The sequence below is a fragment of the Musa acuminata genome, chromosome BXJ2-8 (assembly GCF_036884655.1).
Source record: "Musa acuminata AAA Group cultivar baxijiao chromosome BXJ2-8, Cavendish_Baxijiao_AAA, whole genome shotgun sequence".
Lineage (NCBI taxonomy): Eukaryota > Viridiplantae > Streptophyta > Magnoliopsida > Zingiberales > Musaceae > Musa > Musa acuminata.
The window spans coordinates 42,708,677-42,725,809 of NC_088345.1; the positions used below are offsets into that span (position 1 = coordinate 42,708,677).

At 38.1% G+C, this 17,133-nt stretch overlaps 2 protein-coding genes across 6 annotated transcripts; one reads left to right on the forward strand and one right to left on the reverse strand.

The window, feature by feature from the left end:
- The first annotated feature begins 332 nt into the window (after positions 1 to 332).
- Positions 333 to 7,066, forward strand: LOC103994694 (probable tetraacyldisaccharide 4'-kinase, mitochondrial). 4 transcript variants are annotated; one of them, XM_009415102.3, is made up of 8 exons: positions 333 to 565; positions 669 to 792; positions 2,272 to 2,505; positions 3,336 to 3,485; positions 3,933 to 4,142; positions 4,360 to 4,419; positions 6,333 to 6,413; positions 6,577 to 7,066. In XM_009415102.3, exons 1-8 carry the CDS (start codon positions 384 to 386, stop codon positions 6,730 to 6,732), a joined length of 1,197 nt encoding a protein of 398 aa, XP_009413377.2. In that variant the 5' UTR covers positions 333 to 383; the 3' UTR covers positions 6,733 to 7,066. The 4 variants fall into 4 exon arrangements, with proteins under 4 accessions (XP_009413377.2, XP_064977677.1, XP_009413378.2 ...); XM_065121605.1 differs by having other exon boundaries at positions 3,933 to 3,995; XM_009415103.3 differs by lacking the exon at positions 3,336 to 3,485.
- Positions 7,067 to 10,510: 3,444 nt separating this feature from the next.
- LOC103994693 (arogenate dehydratase/prephenate dehydratase 6, chloroplastic) lies at positions 10,511 to 17,021 on the reverse strand. Of its 2 annotated transcripts, XM_009415101.3 has the most exons (11): positions 16,380 to 17,021; positions 15,849 to 15,913; positions 15,661 to 15,753; positions 15,369 to 15,569; positions 15,219 to 15,299; positions 15,022 to 15,117; positions 12,399 to 12,476; positions 12,231 to 12,320; positions 12,077 to 12,144; positions 11,805 to 11,886; positions 10,511 to 10,770 (listed from the first exon to the last, which is right to left on the reverse strand). In XM_009415101.3, exons 1-11 carry the CDS (start codon positions 16,651 to 16,653, stop codon positions 10,714 to 10,716), a joined length of 1,185 nt encoding a protein of 394 aa, XP_009413376.2. In that variant the 5' UTR covers positions 16,654 to 17,021; the 3' UTR covers positions 10,511 to 10,713. The 2 variants fall into 2 exon arrangements, with proteins under 2 accessions (XP_009413376.2, XP_018686020.2); XM_018830475.2 differs by having other exon boundaries at positions 10,511 to 11,886.
- Between the last annotated feature and the right edge of the window lie 112 nt (positions 17,022 to 17,133).

Genomic DNA, 17,133 nt, shown 5'->3' on the forward strand with positions numbered 1-17,133 from the left:
GATTAATATTATTTTTTTAAAAAAAATACAAGGTGCCGTTTTGATATTTATCTTTTTATTTTTATTTTTTGGTGAGGAATTCACCAATATGATATTTGTTGTGTCAATTAGTAAAAGTAAAACAGAAAGAGATGTATAGCATATAATAAAAGCATTGGTTTAATTTAACTTATTTTTTTTTATCTGATTTAATCTCTTGTGAATTCAAATGATTTTTTAAGATTAATATTATTTTTTTAAAAAAAATAAAAGGTGCCGTTTTGATATTTATCTTTTTGTTTTTATTTTTTGGTGAGGAATTCACCAATATGATATTTATGTTTCTACTTCGCCTGTTTTTGGTGGTTTCTTGAACCCACAGGGATTGAGCAGCAAAGAAGCACATGGAGGCGTTAAAGAGGGCGGTGATCCGAGTAGCCGCCACCCCGGATGGCCGCCTCCAGGAGCTGCCGTTCCTCCAACGCTCCCTCCTCCTCCCTCTTCTATCTTTCGCTTCCTCTCTCTTCCGCCTCTCCCTCGCCCTACGCCGCCGTCTCTACCGCTTCGGCCTCCTCCCTCGGCACAGGCAGAGCCTTAAACCCTCGATCCTCCTCGGTTCTTGTTCCCCTTTCTCTCTCTCTTTTCGATCTTCTGAGTTTGATGATCTTCTCGTTTTTTTCCTCTTCCAGGTTGCCGGTGCCGGTAATCAGTGTTGGCAATCTGACATGGGGCGGCAATGGGAAGACGCCCATGGTGGAATTCATCGCCCGGATCTGTGTCGAGGCCGGAATCCCGCCTCTCATCCTCACCAGGGTAATCTTGATCAAGAACCTTGGTTTCTTTAAATACCTTTATGTTATTTATGTAAAGCGTTTCCGTGTTCTTGTGGATCTGCAAAATGGGTTCTTTTGGTAATGATCCTTGTCAGGTGTCAGTTAGCTAAAGCATCGGAGTTGTCTCTAGGGTTAAAGAATATTATTGTTCACGACGCTAGGCACTGGTTATGAATACAAACTCATTCTTTGACACAGAAATGATGTGTGCTTGATGAACCAGTGACGATTTTCGAAGCATCTTGAAATGTCTTCAGTTGTTGCTTATTGATTCATTTCTTCTACGTCAGCCACGATGCTCTATTGAACGTGCAACCAATTAATCATCATGTTGCTTGCATTATTTTTCGTCCATAGCTTGTCAGATTACAAATGTTCTGCTTAAATATGGAACTGATATTTATCTTTCCAGAGAGAAGTTCCTTTTCTTCTGGAAACCAAATATGACCTCTAAGAACAAAGGCATTCACGGTGAAGCCGTGGCCTAACAAGGTGAAGCTTTATGGTTTCAGTTTCAGTTTCAGCTGAGGGATTGGAGATTGTATTGTTGGATGTAGATTATTCGACATTCTGGTGCTTTAGGCATGATTCACCAGGGCCTTTTTCCTTCTCTCTTTTCTGCTAACCCATAGTCACAACTCACAACCTACAAAGGGAGGGAATAGACCCAAAACCTTAGCTATTGGTGAGAATTTCGTTCAGATCTTCTTCTGCTACTTACTGTCATAGCAAGACAAAGGCAACCTTTTTCTATACTTTCAATTGCTTAGCTTAGCTTCTTCTGGGATCAACAGGCAACAAAGCTGTAAAGTTATCTCAGTTGCAAGCCCAGGGCCTAAATTTCTAGATGTACTGATAATTTCTTTAGAAACTATTTAGAAAAATTAACTCATTGAATAAATCGTAATGTTGTTATCTGATATGTTAATTTTTCATACTTTTTAGTGCCTGATATCAGGCAACAAAATCGTAAAGTTAGTTTAGTGGCAAGTAGAAGGTGTACATTTTTGGTGCACATGATGTGCTTATCAATTACTCAAGAAGCTGCTTAGAAATTCTATTTTCTTTTTGAACTTTCCTTGATTCTTTTTATCTGCCAAACTATTGGACACTGTCTTTTCATTTTCCACTTCCTTTGTTATATCACTTTGTATGCATTATTCTTTGTTTAATAAAGAAGCTTGGCCTTTGATAAAGCTAAAAAGCAGGAAAAGACCATGTAGCAATGCACCCTATGGCTTGTTATTTTTCTTAGACAAATGGTATGCTAATTTAAAGACAAATCAATGGGACGTATAATGTTCATTTCATCTTGTTCTTGGGTTAAACAGTATCGAATTAGGAATTTGATGCATAGGCTGTATCATGTCTTCAGCGTTGCTTCCTTTGATGAATCATGTCACTGGTTCTGTTTATGAGATATTATTTTACCATGACATAGTGGTTATCATCTTTGCAGGGCTATGCAAGTGGTGATGAAGCTAAAATGCTTGAGAGACATCTTTCAGGGACTTCTGCTAGGATTGGTGTAGGTGCAAACAGGACTGCGGTTGCAGCTTCTATATTTGAAAGGCATGGATACATGAAATTTGAAAACACATTATATTCAAAGAAACTCTCAAATCCTCACGAGTTTGGATCTGCATCAGAGAATGGGAAAGTTGGTGTTGCCATCCTGGATGATGGAATGCAGGTATTTATTTTTATTGTGCTATTTCTTATATGCATTCCAACAACTTTTCCAGATAATTGATAAGGAACCATTTGGTTGGTCGGCCATTGGTGCGGCCCGTAGGCTCGCGAGGAATTGTCCGCTTTGCGTGCTTGCACGGTTTTGTCCTTTCAGAGTTCGTGAGTTCTAAAAGACACTTCTGAGGGTAAGAGAGATTTGGTGGATTTATGAGCCCTTGGTTTCCATGCTCTTCAACCAATATGAGACTAAATGACTTTATCAGTGCTCCCTCATGTAAGGGAGCCAAGGTGCACGTCTTGGGATCGTGTTTGCTCAACCTAGATACAAGCCTCGGGCCCTCATTCTAGCGCCAATCTGATAAGGGATCATTTGGTCGGTCGACCGTTGGTGCAGCCCGTAGGCTCACGAGGAATTGTCCGTTTTGGGCGGTGGGTGTACCCATACGGTTTTGTCCTTTCAGAGCTCGTGAGCTCTAAAATATGCCTCTGAGGGTAAGGGAGATCCGACATACTCATGAGCTCTTTGTTCCCGTATTTCTCAACCAATATGGGACTAAATGACCTTATCACTAATAACCCTAAAAATTATCTTTTTTGATATTATCACTAAACATTTGTAATCATGATGATCTTATTCAGACTATTTTAAGCTTTGTACTTTATCAATGCAACACAGTTAAGATTACACCCTCTACTTTCAAGTAGGTGAATATGAAACACAATAATTTTCTGAAACTTGATTGTATCAGGTTATTTATCTGATTAAGTATGTTATTATTGATAACATAATCTGTTCTAACTTAATGTCCTCTTGTGTCTTTTGATAGGCAGCATTGGAGCATGTTGTGTGATGTGGAAATTGTTATGTTAAATGGCTTAATGCCTTGGGGGAACAATCATTTGATTCCGCGTGGGTCTTTGAGAGAACCACTGGGTGCACTTTCTAGAGCGGATATCATTGTAGTTCATCATGCTGATTTGGTATGTATCTGTGATCTGTAAAAGTTCTGCCTCTAATGTGCACTTGGTTTGAGGTGGAGAAGAAGCCTCCTAAGAGCTAATAATTTTTCCAAGTTATATTAGTTGAAGAAAGATAGCCAATAGTTTAAGCATGAGCTTTAGAGGCTTACATCCACATGTCCTTATAGGTTACAAGCCTCATTCTCTTACTAGACTCCTAACTCAACTTTGTCTGAACTTCACATTATAAAATAAGAAGCTGAAAATACTTTAAAATTTCTTCCAGTTAAAATGTGTCGCTGTCAACCTTGTCCCACAACCTTCTTTGTGGTTGCCTGCTGCCAGGAAAGGCCTGAGTGCCTTTCTGCTTACTTATTTTGGTCTCTTTTGCTTACCAAGCTTGCATTAGATTGCAGATACCTTTTTCAGCCTTAAGTGAAGCTTCATTGACTACTTTGCTCTTTGCAGGTATCTGATGGGCAGCTTAAAGTCATAAAGTCGAAGATGCATACTGTTGATGCATGCCATGCGGTATTTTTCACTAGATTGACACCATCACACTTTTTTGAAGTCAAGAATCAGCACTCAACATTGCCACTCAGTGTGGTGCTTAACAGGGTTGTACTGTGTGTTTCTGCGATTGGTTTTCCAAATGCTTTTGTCCAGGCAGTTGGGAAGGTTGTCCGATATTTTCACTTTGGTTCAATTGGGGTGTTCAATATAAATTAAATATTATTTTGCCAAATATTTATTATATTCTAAACATGTAACAAAAGCATTAATGTTTATTTATTGTTCGAAGTTTCGTTTGAAGCCGAATTCGTTCTAAAACTATCAGATTAAATAACTCCTGGTTGCTGTATTCTTTTTTAAAGTTCTCGCCTGTCTTTTGCAGATTGGGCCATTGCTTGTTGATAGGTTAGACTTTGGTGATCATCACTCCATTCAATTAAATGTGAGTATCTTTTTTCCTTCCACTGTTGCTCTAAATATGTATCTGTAAGATTTATTTTGTCAGTTGCTGAAGAATTGGTGACTTGACAAAAAGTAATTAGCATCTGCTAGAGAATCTATTGAATGTTAAAATTATGAAAGACTTCCAGGTGGTTTTCTCCATATATGGAGGGCTACTAAAGCAAATCATATGGGGAAACCTACCAAATAATGAATTGACTATATGATGAAGAAACCAGGAATTAGTTTTTTATTATGAAGTGGTACATGTAATGAAGTAACAGCCATATTGCATGATACATGTTGGTACTTATTCCAAACCCAATTAATTGGTAACTAATCAATCTTAAATGGGCTAGGCTGGAATGGGTACCCAAGAAACCTTACCTGCTGCCATCTCTACCCTCCATCTTTCTATTTCCACACATCTCTCTTTTTCAATTTTCTCCAATTTTCCATTTTTAGCCTGTGGCTTGTCTTGGTATTTTAAAATTTTGTGAAACCTGATATTAACTCATACATGCAACCCTTGGTATATGTTATATGCAATAAGATGGAGCAGCATAACATCATGTACCTTGTTTAAAATCCTTTTTTAGGTTGTTAAAATTCTGGAATACAGCAAGAGTTTTGTAAAGCTTGTAATAGGCATTAAAGAGCATTGCTGGTGCATTAACAAAATAATGAAAAGGTGAGTTTTATGCCATCCATGTTTATGAAAAGACAAAAAGGTTGCTATGAAAGATGTTCTGATCTTGTCTGCAGCTCCATTCCACCAAGTGGGATTTCCTATTTCCAAAAGGAAAGTTGTCCTCCAACTGACCTAATATATTATACAGTGAAGGATTCACCAGAATAGTCCTGGTTGGACTCACACCAATCAGATGAAACCATCCGTGAATTTTTTTTCTTGCAAAGATCAATGTTTATTTCATATTCTCTTGGCACATTGTACTAAATAAATTTATGTAGCCAAGTAACTGAAGGTATATTAGCATTATATAATCAAACTACAATTTCATTATTTTACTTAAGCTCATATTTCACGAATGAAGTTACATAATGGAAGATAATACATTATATGACATGTGGTACTATAATTTAAAAATTACTGGGCATTGCTATTTTGGATGTTATCCAGTATCTAGGTTGTATGGTTCCAGAAGGTCATGTCATCCATCAGCTAGTGCTAATTGTTGCTTTCTGTGACCTGAGCATTTACCATGTGATTCACATCAAGCATTGGATTGTGTGGACACCTTCGTGTGCACAAGATTATAGTAAAGTTGTTTGACTAAATATGCTTTTCTGCATGAACATGAATGCTTGGCTTGTGAGTAGAACTCAGGACCTGTTTGGAATCATTTCTTTTTCCTGTCAAAAAACTGAGTTGAAAAATATCATTCATAATGATTGCTAATTCTTCTGACACATGATACTGTTTCAATTATTTTTGGTAGTTAAAAAAAAAGGATTTTTGCTTCTGAAAATAACAAAAGTGTGACTTGTGAGTCATGAGTGGTATTGGTCTCCTAGAAAGACAGTTCATACTTATCTTCTCAGTCCAGTCCATATATATATATATATATATATATATATATATATATATATATATATATATATATATATATATATATATATATATATGTATGTATGTTTACAGAACTGTAGAATTGTTGTGGGACTTCAACCATTTGACATGTGCCGAAAGATGCTAATCCTAATATTGATTGGCTACTTTTATTTTCTTTCATGAAGTACTTAATGTAGGGATGACATTACTTCCATAAGATAAAATATCTTAAATCTTATTTTTGCAAGCATGGAAAATATGTGGCATAAGTGATTAGTTTTATTTGCTTATTACTTTATATGTGGTTCATCTGAAGGCTTGTTGAATCTCCAAATATATAGGATATTGAGATGATCAAAGAGAGACTTGGCAAACTCAAGGATAGATTCAATACTGAAGTTGTTGCAGTGGTGACGGAAAAGGTATCATTGCAATTTTGATTTACTTTTTTAGTTTTTAAAATCATTCATGGGAGACTGCTCAGAAGGTTTAAGAAACACAAAGAATTGAATCAAAAGCTTAAACTGTCATTTGTTTCATGACTTGGTATCAACCTGGCTATTGGATTATTTTTCTTCTGGTCAGGACTATGATCGTGATGCTCTTATTTTAAGGGAGATACACAATTTTGATGTTCTGGTCCTGTGTTCTTCTTTTCAAATCATGCCATCTTACGGACAGGGAGAGGATACGTTTAGGAGGAAGCTCAAGGAGCTGATAATTTCAAAGTTTGGAGGATGAAACATGTTTTTGCGCAAGTTTTCTTCTCTGTTATGTCTCAGCTGAGTTAAATTGAATCTCAGTAGCAACCATTCCCTCTGCCAGCAAGGACATTCCCTCTTTATGATCCTCTAGCTTGGCCGGTCCTCTGCACACTTGGTGCAGCTCTTGTCCTGGTGGCGGTCTCTAAACAAGAAAAAGAAAAAAAAGAGCAAAATATACAATCGTTGTAATTTAATTTCTTTTTACTGTTGATGTAATTTAATTTCTCGTTGTAGTCATCTAGTGAAATGGTTAAAAGAATAACATCAAAACCTGAACCTGGTAATAAATTGTTATTGAATTGCCTGAGTTATTTCCTAGAGATCAAAGTTCGACGGCCTGTTTTGTGGTGACTTGCGTTACCCAGGTTTGCGGTAAGCAGTGATAGAACTCCATTCATCCAAAGAACCTCCATCATCACAACTTGGAACTCCCCAAATTTATTATCGTCTGATGTTTTGTGAGGCCTTTTAGCGTGTCAGAGTTTTCAATCACCACATGTGAAAGTGTTCCGAGTCAGATGTGCTGCGTACATGACATTGATGAATGTTCGTGGACCTGTCTGTTTCAATTGTCGGTGAGTGATCTTATCGTCCAAGGCTTTTTACACACAACACGAGTGGAGTGGAGTGGAGGGGAGGGGAAGAAGATAGCGATTCTGAAAAGCGATTAACTAAGCCTAATACTAAATGAGGCAGTTAATCCACTCTGAGGCCCGAGAAAATTAAGAACAAGCTGCTGTGTCGCACCAAGCAAACAACAGTTAATGTTAGGCTCCCAACAGAAGAAACTTGAATAGCCCACAACAGCCACAGCCACAGCCACAGCCATTTATTTGGCAAGTGTAACAACACCTCGCGTGAAACCATTAATTAATTGCTTCTCCTATGCCAGACAGCAGAAGCATCACATCGATAGCTTTCACATCTCAATCGTGGCAATTAATACAAGTCCCTTGTCATCGGTGGTGGTTTCCTATTACTCGTTCATACTTACTGTCTTTTACATTCGTCCTTTGCCATGATCAAGAAAGTAATAATACATTATTAGTTAGTTAGTTAGTTAGTTAAACTGCTAAAGCAGCGACACGAATGTTGCCAATAAAACGGGTTCAATTACAAAAGTTGGAGTATTTCTATTAACAAAAAAAAAAAAAATGTATTGTTAGTTTTACATTTCTTATGTCGAAAAATTGTTATGTGAACAAAAATGTATTTACATGCTACACATTTCTTGTACTTTGACTAGACTAATATATCCCTAGTCGTCATCTTAATTTGACAAGAAATTTGGGCATGGGACACATGGTCCCATCGAAGCTACAGTAATATAACTCTGGCTGGTCGTCTGCTGCTGCTGCTGCTGCTGCTGCTGCAGAACCACACCCCGAAGTAGCAAAAGAAAGTAAAAAAAGTCGAAGCGAAACAAGAAGAACAACGTCGGTAAAGGCTCCGGTCGAGCCCCACCAGCTCCAGTGGTGATAGATAGGCAGGACAAAGGCTGCATCGATGCTCTGAAGCTTGGCAAGAAGCACATGGAAATGGTGTTGGTCACCCCACAGAGAGATGAGATGATGATAGTTTAATGCACCCCCCAACAAACAAACGCAAGGTGAGTCACACCTCTTGACTCCACCAAATCATTGTGTCTGTGTGGTCCACCAGGTCCTTCTCTTCTCTTCCATCCGATACATCATTGTTGAGGTCTCTCCTTTGCACAACTCCCTACTCGGTATCTTTCTCATTTCCATGTTCATTCTTTCACTCATCTGAATAATGCTCCTGTGAGACAGAGAGAGAGAGAGAGAGAGACAAAATATATGACGGATGACTATTAGGCAACTTTACTGATGATGTCTTCTTGGCTCTATTCAGATCATTCAGAAGAAGGAAGGATCATCCACATACTCAACTATTTATAATATCCCTAAATGCTTCCACCTTTTTCTTTGTGGACTCCTAGTACTTGTCTACATGCATTAGACTCCTAGTTAACAGCAGACATATGACAGATGATTCCTAGGCAATTTTACTGGCTACAGCCAATATAAACGTGTACTGCCTCGAGACTTGTTCATGTCGATGTGGTTCTCTATCAGCTTCTTCGCTTCCTTCATCCTCTACTCTTTCAACATCACCACGAAAAGCTCGTGAGCGGAGAACTACAGCGGAAGAACAACTCTATTACGACTCGGATGAAAGGAAAACCTCATGTTTCTCCCCTCTGTTTCCGCAACTACTCTTGCCTCCATCCTCGGACAATCCGAACTTTGCATGACACGTAGCTCGCGGCAGAGACGCCGATGAACATCGGCGCTACTGATCTGTTTGAGTTCGCCGCCCGTCGTCGAGGAGGAAGAACGAGCACAGGATGAGATAGATCTGAAAGGGAGCGGTTGATGACACGGGAGGTATTGGCGTGCCTCAATCTGAAGACACGGCCGGATAATATGCTCGAACGGGCCTTGTCTTTGGATTGAGCCGCGTCAATATCTCCCTCCGTCATACACTCACGTCTGAGGTACGCTTTCACTTTCTTTCTTGTTGAAAGAAGAAGCCTTTTTTTCTGCTATCTCAGCTACACAGATCGATCTTTCTTCTCCTTTGGGCATGTCTTTTAATGCTTTTGACTATGAAACAACGGATTCTCTTCCTTCAAGATTTATCCGAGTAAAATACTTTGGACGCCATCTCTGCAATCATTCAAAACTACGACCTTTGGAAGAGAACACAAACTATACAAAGTTGGCATTTTTAGCTTCCTGACAAGGAAAGCATGTCTTCAGGGTCCGATGATGCCTGCGAGTCAGCAGAAGAAAGATTCCTCTACTTTATTGCTCCCATCAACCCATCACTTCGTAGTAAATGCATAGATTAGTACGGGAATCTAATGGGGAAACTCACAAGGACATGATCATGGGTGTTCCAATCAGCTCATCACTTCACCTGAAGAAGGCCTGGCCTATCAACAACAACACAATATTAATTAAGCTTGGAGCTAAGGAAAGTCACCAAAGTATTTGGGCATAAATTATGCATCGAGTAGAAATTTCCAGTACTCGTCCGGCGGTGCATGCAACCCAAAATCTACATCAGCTCAGATTTTTTTTCTTCTCCAACAATGAGTTACTGGTGCATGCTGAAAACTGGAGATTTCGTTTTCTTTCTTTTGACCTTTTTGCTCCTGAGATCGGTGGTCAGGCCAACCCTGTAAAACTTGTGGGGGAAAAGAATGGTAATGAAATCTGAAGAATCATACTTGGGATGAGAAATTTAGAGAAATAGTGCCTTCTCTTGTTTTTGGTTTTCTAGGATCAGTACTCCCACACACTTTTCTTACTTTGTTGATTTTTTCCACAAATCTTTTACTACTACTTCCAAACAAAATTTGCATTCTCCATTCTTATTAGGTAACAAAAAAATCATGATTATGGTAAATGCGTTGATCTCGATTAATTTCTAAAAGAAATCTAGTTAGCTTGATACAAAACCTTGATTTTGTTTTCCAAATGGATCACTTTAAATTGTCGTTATATTGAAACCTAATTTGGTGTGTGCTTGAACGCACGTGCGTGCGTGCGTGCTTGTGTGTGTGTGTGCATGTGTATGTGTAAATCGTAATAGCTAACACGTTGGATCTCTTACTGTTGCCATTTGAAGATCCATGTAAGACACAGATTGCAAGAAAATAATGGCACACAATTCTTATTGCTGCACTCTTTTAGAAAACACCAAAGCTGAAGATAGATGAATCAATGTGAAAGAATAATAGGATCAAGTTTTCTTGATGGGATTGGACAATGTAAAACTTACAAGGAACTGGAAACAGGATGTTCATATCCTTCATTAGAGAGAACCCTTTGAGTTTCTAGGAGAGCATTCATCAGCATAAATTTTCGACATATGAACCTTGATTGGGCCTTGTCTTAGTAATGTATGTAGGAAAATTTCTTTGGAGATATTACAGAGTTATATCCATTGGAAAAGAGCCTAGAACTCGAAGAAATGTAACAAATTCCTGCATAAGCAAAACTATGTTAATGGAGTAACACAATGAAGACCTTTAACTTCCAACAAGAGTCATCATAGACTAAATGGTGAAGGTGCCCTCACTTGTGCACAACTGCAGTCTCAACTGTTTCTCAGTGAATAATAACATGAAGAAGGTGATAGTTTATGCTACTAAAATGATTTTATCAAATCTTGACTAGTGATTTGTTTACAAGTTTACATTCATGACTCCGCTGAAATGAGGAAAAAAAACAACTTGATGAATGTATGAAGAAAAATGAAAAGACCATCCTACATCTGAACTTATTAGTCGTGTCGTTAAACACTAAGCAACAAAAATAGGGTTTAGCAATGAAGAAACAACGAAAAAAGTAGAAGTTTATCTTTCAAGATCATAAATGATCAAAATTGTCTGCTTAATTCAATATAATATGATATCATTAGATGATGAAATCTTCCTACTTCAAAATGACCAAGACAGACATAAATGGTGAAGGTGTCCTGAAACTTCTGCAGAACCACCATCTTAACTGTTCCTCAGTGAATAATAACATTAAAAAGGTTATTGTTTGTGCTAAAGAATGATCTAAAGATTTTTTGGGTATTAGGTTAATGCTTTGATATTTCCCACCGGCAATCATTTCCTTCTATTCTAATTTGTGTTTTAGTAAAAGCTGTTGTAATCTATTAATTTCATCCCCTAGCTAATGTTTTCTTTAAAGGATGACCTCATGTCCTTGGACCTAGAAAATGTACCAGGATTTCCAAACTGTTCTTTGGTATGACTTCACACAGACTAGAATATATATATATATATATATATATATATATATATATATATATATATATATATATATATATATTCTGAAATATTTATAAGTGCAGGTAAATGTTTTTCCAATTCACTAATCCCTGGATAAGTAGACAAGCTCCTGCAGGAAAATGTCAGCAGCGGCAACAACTTGACAGGGGTTTTCATTGTGATTTCTCAAAAGTGTAAGAACTAAAGTAAGACAGGGAAGTAGGCTTTTTTTTTCTGACCTGTAGGTTGGACAAGGCATTTTGTGCACGGGGCTCCGCCATGGATGCTTCAAAATCAATGTAGAAAAGATAATCAAAGTACCTAAGATGAAAGTTACCACTTAAACCATGGCATACGTACCAAACATTTAATAGATACAATAGTTATGTGTAACCAATTATTTTCTCATAATCATAATAATAATTACATTAAGATGGTAGAGTTGTAAGTACATGCACTCAATCTGCAAGAAAATTGGAGAACAAAAAAGGAAAGAGAATGGAGAACTTACTTGGCAGTACCATGATCTGTATCATCAACAAACCTCGGAGGGCGTTTACGTTGTGGCCTGCTCTCTATCTACAATTTGCAATAAGAAAAATGCAATTAACTCTAACGAATTAGGTAAGCTCTTTAGGCTGGAAATATTGATCTATATGTCAGACCTTTGTCAGATTTATATTTCTAAGAGCAAAAACTGCCAATGCTTTATACAGTACCCCAGAACCATCTTCAAGAGTGAATACAATGCTTGTCTGAAACAATTAGCAAAAGAGTTTGTTTTCATATCACTCCAACAGATAAAAATAAGAGGAAGCAAGTCTGTTGACTACCTTAAAAGGACAGCCAATCCTTGGAATTATGGGTTCCCGAGCCAGAATCAGAAAACGTGTAATATTAAAAGAGATGTCCTGCCATGTTTGTTACAAAATGTTATCATGAACAATGAGAACTCAGAGCAGCTAGAGATGGAACGGCTGGAGGACTCAAAATTCTGAATCAACAGGAGATTGCTATATATGCTAAAATTAACTTGAAAACTATATGTTGAATTATATGGTATGAAGGTGTAATTTGATGGTGAAGCATAATCGACATATATATCTGGCATTAATGATAATCTGATAAAATAGAAAAGGACGTAACCAATGCACGAGGCTTCCGCCAATGCAGGGTCTAGAGAGGGTCAATGTATGTAGTCTTACCTTGAAATATTTAAAGAGGCTATTTTTGTAACTCGAACCTTGTACCAAGGCCCACCCTCATTAATGATAATTTGATTGCTAATCCCAAACTTAGGGAAGTGCAGCCTTAGTTCCTATTATCTTTCTGAACTTTACTGATAGGCCAAGACTCCAGTACCCTAAGTGACTGCAGAGTTTAGGACCCTTTGCAAAAACATGTCATGTGGTAGTTAGCAAGTTTTGCAAATTGTTCAGCTCAATGTATTAAAAAAGGTGTATGTGAGGAATAAAGAACTGCAAATAGTGCTCCACCTAGTGAGTCATAATTTGCAATACAGACAGCAACGACGATTACACTAGAGCTATGTGGCCAAACTTTTGTGTGGATGAACTGCCATGCTCGAGCAATTGTGTTGCATCATAAGATAAATGAACTTTAAAGCAGCCATTGTTGATGATTGTTCTTAAAAATTTCCTGTCCTAGAATGTACCATAAAATGAGACCAGGGAGCAGTCATGAATATTAATTTGCAAAATAATGCAGCCTGTGTTTGGAGCAGACACGTCTGAATGATTACTAGTGCAGACTGGAGATCCTTTATCTCAAGGTTTTGCAGACTCTTGTTGGTTATGGAGGCTGGTGTTTTGGACACCAAACAAGCAGAAGACATGGTGCTCGACACAAGTTATCATGGCTAGTATGATGTTTGCCAAAAAATTTCATACGTAATCATTCTTTTAAATTAAACTGTAGAGCTAAAATCAAGTTTCACTTTCGAAGAAGTTTTTCGATGTATTTCCTTTATCCGCAAAGGATACTATAGGAATTTGATCTTTAAAATTAGGAGCTATTTGAAGGAGATCCTGCAGGAAACTTCTACTCCAATGAGAAAACATCAGATATGTTGTTGCTATTATGAAAGAACAGGATTGCATAGAGATTAAATTGCAAAGAAGAGAAACAATCAGAGAAAATAGGTTAACAGACGAAAATAAACAGCAGAAAAGAAAAAAAAAGCAATAGGAAATTCCATTTGCCAGAGAATCTTTTCGCATATGACAAACATCTGAGAATACAATAGCTGCAAGCATCTTTCAATAGAATCAAAAGCAGACACATTTCTGCACACACCTTTCCTAACTAAGACTTGTGGACCCTTATAAGAGTAAATTAACACAAACCAAGTAAAAGTACCTCAAAGATAAGAAGAAAAAGTAAACATAAATTAAGCAGAAGTCATTTAAAAACCTAATCTAGAATCAAAATTGACTTGGTTTATTACAGAGCTAGCAATCAAACAACAGATGGTCTTACCATGCAACTTTGTCGACATGTTAATTCTTAAGGAAAATGTTTGATTGCAATTGGAAGGATATCAAAAGTTGCATTGCATTATGAATATTACCCTAGTTAAAGATCCTGATGTAATTGGATCCTAATAGATGATTAATAAACCACGAATTTTAATCTAGTTCAGATAATTGTTCTAGCAGACAACAAAAGTGAGTTCACAAGCAAAAAAACCCTCATGCATAGATCAAGTGAAGAATAATCAGCATAACAGAATTTAGACTCTTGAATCAATGACACTGAACTGTACCACAAACAAGCCTCATGGCTGGCTTTTTTTACTTCAAAAAAATATGAAAGAAATCTTCATTACATTAGATGGCATACATGACACTCACATGTGAACTCAAACTTGAGACCTATCACTTATGCAATAATGCACTAACCAACAGAGACAGCCTTATGGTTGATATTTTATCGAATCTTGATACAATATATAAGTACCATTCCATATCAGTCTTTTCTCAGTAGACAATAGATTCACAATTTAAAGCTCCAAAAGATGAACAATTTGATAAGAGGAGTCAGACAATAAGATGATGATAGTTTAGAACTCGGTTATGTTCATGGAAACCAGATCATATAGGAAATCCAGATAAGATTCATGTCAGCTTGAGATAGAATGGAGAAACAGATACAACTCACATTAGCTCAAGATAAGGAATTAAGTCTATCCTTGGTCACTAGAAGCTGATAGATGAAAAGGTGCATCAAAAGGCCCCAAAGATCTGAGCAGAATATTACTGATTTACGACATTGATAAGCTGTAATATTCCAAGTATTTTAGGGTGATGACTCGGCAGAATACAACTGATATAAAGTTTGAAAATGAGGGATGTCCATCACTGATTATGTAGGACATCCCAGTGTAAGGGCAAGGGTACATAAAACAATTTTTTTGTGATAGAAAACATCAATTACCTGTATCTTGTCCTCAAGTATATGAAGCCCGTATATCTCTGCAGCTTGGGCACTTGCAATTGCTCCAACATCTCCTAAACCTTTTGAAGCTATCAACTGGGAGAATGTTAAGAAAGCTAACAAAATATAGAATCCCCTACACGATACTGATAATGTGAAAAGGCAACAAGTATGGAACAAATGTATAAAAGCATTACCCGAGCAGCACCAGCAGTATCATCAAAACTCTCTCGAATGACGCCTAATTTGCTCAGTGCAATCTCGCATTGCCCAAGTGCCTACAAGTGATATGTTGTTGAGAACCACAAAATCGAGACATATTAAACATCAGACGAATAGATATCAACCTGCGGGTGGCTTAAGACACGTTTTAGCTCCTTTTTTTTCACACCTGGCAGAGCCATAAGACAGTGGTCAACAGCCAATTGCACCTCACCCACAATATGCAAACTATGAGAAAGAAGCAAGTCATGAGTCCGATGATAGCTTCCAAATGATGAATTCTCAATTGGAAGAACTGCTTTATCAGTCAGCCAAAGTTGGACCGCCTGCAAATGAGAGAGTTGAGTCTGGTTGAAGATGACATTTTTTTTATATTTTTGATTAATGTGGTACTTTCAACATGCTACAATCAAGAACCTTGAAAGCAACTTCAAACTGTTCGCATGGAACTGCTTGACAATCTGGGTATACTTTACGAGCAGCAGCCTCACCGAATGCACCTGGGCAACCCTACGCATAACAAGAGAAGAACACCGATGTTTATGCAAAGCTTTAAGAGTCACTATGGAAAACACAAACAGCAGTTAATATACCAAAAGGGATACCTGATATGCTACACGTATGTTAGGTTTATGGCCAGAAACAGAAAGATCTGTTGAAGACAATGGTTCTGCAAATTTAAACGAAAGGGATTACCAAGCAAAATGTCACATAACTTTTATACTATGGCGTATCTTTATCACGGAAGTTTCAATGATGAGTTATCAATGGTACAACAGCTAAAGAAATGGAATCTAAAGTATGAACTATCAGCACTACTGTGACCTTATGATTCGTTCACCAATAGACCGAGACATGCCACACACAAATACATAAACACAATAGTAAAACCATCAAATTTCTAACATAAACTGCCTAATATAAATTCACATCTTTCCCTCTCAAGAAAGCATGAAATAGCATCAGCAGAAAGAAACCAGAGTAGGACAGTTTTCATGCATTTCATCACATTGCACTCAACATCCAAACATTAGAAACAAATCCACCTCAATCTTACTCCACCAATCAGTAACAGCAAATCACCAACGTCCACGCAAATAGAAAGGGAAGTACTCAAATCCAAATCGAAAACCCACTTGGGAGCGGGAGCAAACTAAGGTTCTGGTTCCTTACGGACTCCTCCTCGGGAGGAGTTGGAGTCAAGGAGAAAGAAGCCCGCGGCAATGACAAGCTCTCATCTTTCACCAGCTTAACGGACAATCCGAAACGCTTCGGTCTCCTGCCTTGCGCCCTCTCCCGCCTCCAAGCTGGCACCGGCACCGACAGCGCTACCGGCTTCCCCCGTCCCAGATCCCTCCAACGCAGACGGAGGGCGCCACAAGAACACGTCCCCGGAGCCTTCAAATCCATCCTCTGCTTCGGGATTCCGAGATTTCAGGGCCCAGATCGCGCCATTTCATCAGAGAGGGAAGATGAGAGGAATTGTAACGGGAACTTAGGCGGGTAGGAGAAAACGGAACTTTTCGATGCGTGCGGATGCTTCGAATGCTACAAATGTTTGGAAGGCGACTGTTCGTGGCCGGCGCAGGCAGAGATCGCTCTTAAAGCGAGCGAGCCAGGTGCGGTGCTTCTACCAGTTCAAAGACACGGACGGTTGAACGGCAAATCTTTTGGTTATCGACAAGGATTCTGTCAGCGAATCTTAGGGTTACCTCGTTTAGTGTTCATGTCAAGTATCGGTGGGATTAGCGGACAGTGGTCGAGTATATGAGGATGGAAGCATTCAACAGGATTTCCTTCTCGTTAGTTTGAATGCTAAACACAGATGTAATGCGACAATTTTAGTGTACGGTAGATTTGTTTTTAAGCCAACGAGCCCTCAACCACTTT

Coding starts and splice junctions, on each gene's coding strand:
- LOC103994694 (XM_009415102.3), top strand. CDS start 384: ATGGAGGCGTTAAAGAGGGCGGTGATCCGAGTAGCCGCCACCCCGGAT. Junction 566..668: donor GGCCTCCTCCCTCGGCACAG/GCAGAGCCTTAA, acceptor TTCCTCTTCCAG/GTTGCCGGTGCCGGTAATCA. Junction 4,420..6,332: donor ATCACTCCATTCAATTAAAT/GTGAGTATCTTT, acceptor CCAAATATATAG/GATATTGAGATGATCAAAGA.
- LOC103994693 (XM_018830475.2), bottom strand. CDS start 16,653: ATGGATTTGAAGGCTCCGGGGACGTGTTCTTGTGGCGCCCTCCGTCTG. Junction 15,914..16,379: donor TAGTTTGCTCCCGCTCCCAA/GTGGGTTTTCGA, acceptor TTAAATTTGCAG/AACCATTGTCTTCAACAGAT. Junction 12,321..12,398: donor GGATTGGCTGTCCTTTTAAG/GTAGTCAACAGA, acceptor TAATTGTTTCAG/ACAAGCATTGTATTCACTCT.